Here is a 6,162-nt window from a genome sequence, read left to right as displayed (position 1 = left end):
TATTTTAAAAGCATTTAAATTTGTAAAAGAATATTTGAATCTGTAAAAGTTCTTTTAAAATAGAGTAGCTGAGCCAAAACTGCAACATTGTGCAGTCCCTCTTGGACGAGGGAACTTTATCCTACACCAACAGGAATTGGAGAAAATGCAAAAAGGAGGTTAGAAGTAGGACTCAAACTCGGATCTTTAGTGTGCAGAGCTGAAGTTCACACCACTACACTACATCATTGCATGTGATATGCTAGGGGCTCGTTTATAAATAAACTAAAGGCCAGTCGCCACTCCATATATTTTTACAATTCTATCTAGTTAAGGTCTAATTAACTAGAACTGTAAAAGAAGTATGGAGAAACAATTCTGGGAGAATCTGAGGAGGAGAGTGATTCTGCGAGAATCGCCCAAAAGAACTGGCCCTAAAACCGGAGATGACTCGAAAAAAAAGAATCATTTTTTTCGCTTATGGGTGGCATGAGGGTAATTATTGGCAACTTTAAAGGCAAACCTTATGATGAACGGCCAGAAACAATAGCACATTTATTTATTATTATTATTATTATTATTATTATTATTATTATTATTATTGTTATTGTTATTGAATGTCGGCAGGAGAACTGCCAACAAGAGATCCCTAGAGGGGAAAGCATCGCAAAAAGGCAGCGCAAAAATAAAATAAAAGAAAAAGGCCCTTATTATTAGCTAAAGATTTTAGCTGCAACGATCGGTACAGTACAGCACTGCTCGCTACAATAGGCCGCTGATGGGCCAGCCAACTCGGCAACGCCCACGAACGGGTGGCTTTAGCCCATCCGTTTCATCATCGCACGCCACACACCGGTAGGTTGTGTGCCGGTTGCCCCGCCGCCTGCCGTGTGCCGTCGCCGTCGCCGTCGCCGTCGAGGTTCTCGTCTGAGGATCCAGTGGTGCTTTCGCAATCAAGCGGCTACCTTGTTGTGTGGCCGGCCGCAATCGAAGCATTCCTTTTCGGGCCACAGTCAGAAGCAAGCCCTCTTTCGATTCCAATCTCGATCGAGTCGCCACCGGAGGCAAGATCCAAGCCGCGCAAGCTATCTCCCTCACAAGAGTTCGCCGGAGGCACGCAACTCCCGGGACATCGCGAAACCTCTCCGGCGATGGCGAGCACGGTGGTGAGTTCGTCCGCCTGATCCTCTTTCCTTACACTAGGTCCCATTGGTGGTGAATAATACTAGTAGAAAGTAGGAACCATAATCACAAGTTCGGAACTCGTGATAATTTCCTTAATTTTGGTGGGAATATATCGAGTCCTCTTTCTGCGGGGAAGTATACAGATTATATAATATCGAAACCGCTATACGGAATTTTGTTACTTACCAATTACACAATTAGTGTGTTGTTGTTGTTTGGATCACCATTGGTGTTGTCACCCTTTGAGCTCTAGTTGGACCATCCTCTCTGTAAACAGCAGATCTGTCCGTATCCGTGCTTCGCAGGCACCTATGATGATGAGGCTAATAAAAAATCAACTCTGATTTGTTTCCATATCAAATGTAGGAGGCCAATGAAGATGATAGGCTCAGCAAGTTGCCTGACGACGTTTTGCTCAACATTGTTGAGCGACTTGATATAGCTGACGCTGCACGAACGACCATCCTCTCCAGACGTTGGAAGCAGATCCCTGCTGTACTCTCAAAAATTGTTATAACGGCTGATTCTTTTGAGCCCAAGCACAAAGAATGGAGCAAGTTAACCTCAGATGATATAGTTCGGGCCAACACCGCCGTGCTGGAAGCAACCAGGAGCATACTGGAAAGGAGGGCTGGAAGTCTGTACCCCATTCACCTGCTGCGCATACAATTCTACCTGGGAGATGAGTCCATTTTAATTGGTCAGACTGTTGCCAACACCATAGCAACACAAAAGGTTGATTCAGCTGAGTTTACAATCTTGACGAAGGTGCGTAAAAAGTGTGCCAAGAATGACCTGCTCACGTATGGGAAGCAGTTCATGTCATTCTTTGATGCGTGTCCAAACGCATTTGGTGGTCTTGTGCGCCTCACGCTAGAGAATTTGAGGTTAGGAGAATCTGACTTCCCCAAAATTTTCAGTATGTGCAAGCAACTGGAGTTCCTCTCCCTCTACGAATGTGACATGGGTATTCAGTCTTTTCTGGAAGTGGAACACCCGCAACTCAGTGAACTAGTTATTGTCTGTGGTCGTCTTGAGAGGGTTGATCTCAAGTGGGCACCAAAGCTCACAAAACTGAAATTTAATATATTTAGATGTAAAGATGACCCCTTCTGTCTCGGCTATGTCCCACTGCTCCAGACTGTGTCCATCATTAATGTTGCTTTCACTTGGCACAAGATGCTCAAGTTAAGTGAGTTGCTTGATAAAGCTGCCATAAGCAATCTGACTTTGGACTTCAAAAGCGAAAAGGTTAGTGAAGGTCCTCAATGTTGTCAGTGAAGTGTATATGTTTTGCTGGCCATGTCATGGGGAGGTTGTTGTAATGATTATTTTTGGTTAACATGATTCTGCATTACTACATCTTTTGCAGATTTGGGTCAAACCGGAAGGTCGAAGACAATTGTTACCGGTGTTCCACAAACTAAGGATTTTGAATTTGATTAACATTGCTGAAGAGTGCGACCTGACTTGGACAATGTTCTTACTGGATGGTGCACCCAACCTTAAGGAACTACACATCTTGGTGAACTCTTGTACCGATTCTTCAATTCTCATTTTCGATGTTCAAACTTGTCTGGCCAGTTAGGAATTTTTTATCTGACCAAATGCAGGTGCGGAATCATTTATGTGAAATGATAACGGAGAAACGGAGGGAGTTGCCTGTGGTTTGCAAGGAGAAGGACAAGGGACTAGAGTGGGAACCATCTACATCTGATTTCAAGCACCACAACCTGGCTGGGCTCAGTATCTATGGGAGGTTTCATGCAGTAGACAAACTGGTGCGCTTTGCGAGAAAAGTCGTGGAAGCAGCGGTGAATCTGGAGGACATAAGACTATATAAGAGTCCAGTGTGTGTGAGGTGCAAGCACATGCTTCAGGAGTGGACATTTGAGGAGACGTCTTGGCTTAGCTATGAATTCAGAAAGGAGATTCCCTCGGTCGTCCGTATTCACTTCCCCAGTTTAGGGCAAGTCTTCTCAAAATAATGCTCTTGCACTGCAAGCTGCTTGCAGTTTACAGGAACGTACTGTTGTATGATTCATGGATTAACTGTCACTAGTGAGCCTTTTCAATTATGTGTATTTTGAGATGGTACCGAGTCAAGGAGGATAAGGTGTACTCTTGTCAAGTATTTTATCAAATGGATATCGTGGATATTTCCAGGGGAAGTGCTTTAGTTTCAGTGGCTTTTATTTACTTTTTGAGGGAATTCAGTTTCAGTGGTTTCAGTTTCCTTTACTTCTACCGTTGACTAATGACCAAGTCTTTGGCATATCACTTGGCATGCTATCTTTCTTGGGCTGCTCAAACATTCGCGGCTTTTGTGCTCTTTCTTCTCTTCTATTTATTCAGACTACAGATTACAGAAAAAGAGACGGAGCTCATGGCCCAGACTGTGCGCCATCATCACCCACAACGTTCGTGCCATCCCACGAATATATCAAAGAGGTGTGAAACTCGATGCGGTTTGTTAAGCCTGCGAGCTAAACCTGCTAGCTAATTTACTAATCTACCAAATGACGAAACTGACGAAACTGTAGAAAATGACACCTAAAACTGAACCTACTGAACTGAAGTTCTGAAACCGCAAGGTTTATTTTCAAACATTGATCAGTGGCTTCTTTTGTTTCAAAAGGTTCACACATTTAAACTTCTTGTTGAATGATATGATACGGCAGTAGCACATGCCCTTCTCTATAACCCTGTATGTCTACTGCCTCACAACATCTGAAAATATTTGTGAATAGGAAAAAATGTTTGCGTATCTGAAAATATGTTCATGAACTTGAAAAGATGTTTGTGAATACGAAAAAAAATCATGTATTATAAAAAAATGTTCACGAACTTGCAAAAATGTTCATGAATAAGGAAAAAATGTCCGCGTCTTTGAAGAAATGATCAGGAATTAAAAGATGTTCACAAATTCAAAAAATGTTCACGAATTTAAAATAATGTTCGTTTCCATGAATTTTCACCGAATTCTTCAGAAGAATAATAAGAGCACCCAAGCACAAGGCGATCCTGAAGTGTAAACATAACTTCATATTTTTCGTGCTTGTTTGTTTTCAGCACCACACACAACATGACCATTTTTTTTTTGAAAGATCCAGCATCGCTGGCATTCATTGATAATAGCAGGAAGCAACGAAAAACAACAAGGTGATGAAGGTCCTAAGACCAAAAGATCCGAAGATCAAAGAAAAAGAAAAACAACAACCCTAATAGCTGCAGCACAACACTCCATACAATCCATACTAGACAGCGCAGCTTCGACTCCGACGGTGAACTACAAAGAAAACTAGGCAAGGTTGGCGTCACGGAGGATCACCAAACGAACCGCCTCATGTGTCATCGTATACCACCGGCCCCCCACCGCGGCGTCGACTTCACAGAAACAGGCAGTCGAGACACTCCCACGGACACGTCGGAGAAGAAGAGCCAACTACCATGACCAAGGCCACGTCTCCGACATTGCTCACCGCCATCATCGTTGCCAGAGAAGTCACCGTGCATGTTCAGTCGTAGGAAGCACCAAAGGAATCAAAGTCCTCAAGACGACGCCCTAAAGAGGGGAACGACGTTAAAGACGATGCCACCGCCCCGCCGTGCAGCAGGATCTGGGGTTTTACCCGAAGGACTTGATCCAGGAGTAGTGGCTGTGAGATCCCCGACGACGCCTCCAAGGAGGATAGCGACGCCCACAGGCGCCGTCGTCGCTGGCCACCCAACACCTGCCAGGCTTTCACCCGGAGCATCCACTCCCGCGCAGCAGGCCGAGGTCGACCCGTACCTCCATTGGACCACGCACCCCCACACAGCGAGCACGCCACTGCTGTGCAGGGCTACCAGTTAGCCTCCCCAAACGATGGTCCTGCAGAGACCAGATCGAGTCTTGCACCCCGTATCCAACCGCAGCCGGAGCCTCCCTGCTCCAACAAGCGGTAGCCGGGAACCACCAGCAGCCGACAGTGCCCCTCCTGGCCGCTAGCCACGGACGACCTAGGCCCCCCGGCACATGGCTGCCCCCTCGTACCCTCGACGCGCCCGCAGCATCCCCCTTGCATGGCCAAGGCCGCCGCAGCCCTCGTGTGCCGCCTCGCTCCTTCCAGCCCTGGATCCCGCGCACCCGAGCCTGGATCCAGTACAACATCCCCCGCCACAGACATGCGGAGCCTCTGGGCCATCCTCCTCAACGCGCTAGATCCGCGCGCAGGCCCAGCGACGCCGGCGCCCTCGCACTCGCGCCGCCCGACACACGCTCACCATCACGCCCGCACACCCCTGCAGCACAACTCTACCCCTCCGTCACGCGCAGGCCAGATCCGTGTGTGCCCTGCGCGAGCAGCCACGCCCCGTTCTCCCTCCGTCGCGCACCCCGACGACCGCGCCGCCCGTGCGCCTGACTAGCGCGCCGACCAGCCTCCCGCATGGCCGCCGCAGCCAGCCACTCGTCGCGAGCCGCAGCATGCTTCCTGCCACACGCCGCACCGGGCCACCGCGCCGCGCACGCGAGCCGCCGCGCCGCCATGGCCCGCCCTGTCAGCAGCCTCCTCGCCAAACTTGCAGACGAGCGAGATGAGAGGGCCCCGCCGCCACCTTCACCGGAGCCGGCGCGGGCTTTGCCGACCGCTCCTCTAGTGGCGGCGAGCCAAGGGGAGGGTGGAAAGGGGAGTGGCGGCGCCGATCTAGGGTTTCCCCTGTGTCGCCAGGGAGTGCGACGTGGGGGACGAGAGAGAGCGGGCCGAAAGGAGAATTGTTCCTCGGCAGCCTCAAAAAACAAAAGGCTGATCAACACGATGAACATTTTCTAAATACAACATCAACAATTTTGATGCATGGTACTTTTCTAATACACGATGAACATAGTTAAAACACATGATGGATATTTTGAATACATAAGGGACATTTGTAAGACACGATGAGCATATACGATGAATATATTTTTAAAGCATGATGAACATTTTTAAAGCACATATGAGAAGTTTGAAGACATGG

The 6,162-nt window shown here is 48.0% G+C and overlaps 1 protein-coding gene across 1 annotated transcript; it reads left to right on the top strand.

Moving 5' to 3' along the window:
• The first annotated feature begins 791 nt into the window (after nucleotides 1-791).
• Nucleotides 792-3,335, top strand: LOC123135090 (FBD-associated F-box protein At3g52670). The gene is made up of 4 exons (XM_044554206.1): nucleotides 792-1,145; nucleotides 1,531-2,415; nucleotides 2,537-2,689; nucleotides 2,778-3,335. Exons 1-4 carry the CDS (start codon nucleotides 1,131-1,133, stop codon nucleotides 3,150-3,152), a joined length of 1,428 nt encoding a protein of 475 aa, XP_044410141.1. The 5' UTR covers nucleotides 792-1,130; the 3' UTR covers nucleotides 3,153-3,335.
• The last annotated feature ends 2,827 nt before the right edge of the window (nucleotides 3,336-6,162 follow it).

This window comes from Triticum aestivum, chromosome 6B, assembly GCF_018294505.1.
Source record: "Triticum aestivum cultivar Chinese Spring chromosome 6B, IWGSC CS RefSeq v2.1, whole genome shotgun sequence".
NCBI lineage: Eukaryota > Viridiplantae > Streptophyta > Magnoliopsida > Poales > Poaceae > Triticum > Triticum aestivum.
Note: the sequence above shows the minus strand (reverse complement) of the source record. Positions and strands in the feature narration are given on the sequence as shown.

Excerpts from the sequence above, each read along its gene's own strand:
- LOC123135090 (XM_044554206.1), top strand. Across the intron at positions 2,416-2,536 it reads TGGACTTCAAAAGCGAAAAG|ATTTGGGTCAAACCGGAAGG; the intron begins GTTAGTGAAGGT and ends CATCTTTTGCAG. Across the intron at positions 2,690-2,777 it reads TTAAGGAACTACACATCTTG|GTGCGGAATCATTTATGTGA; the intron begins GTGAACTCTTGT and ends GACCAAATGCAG.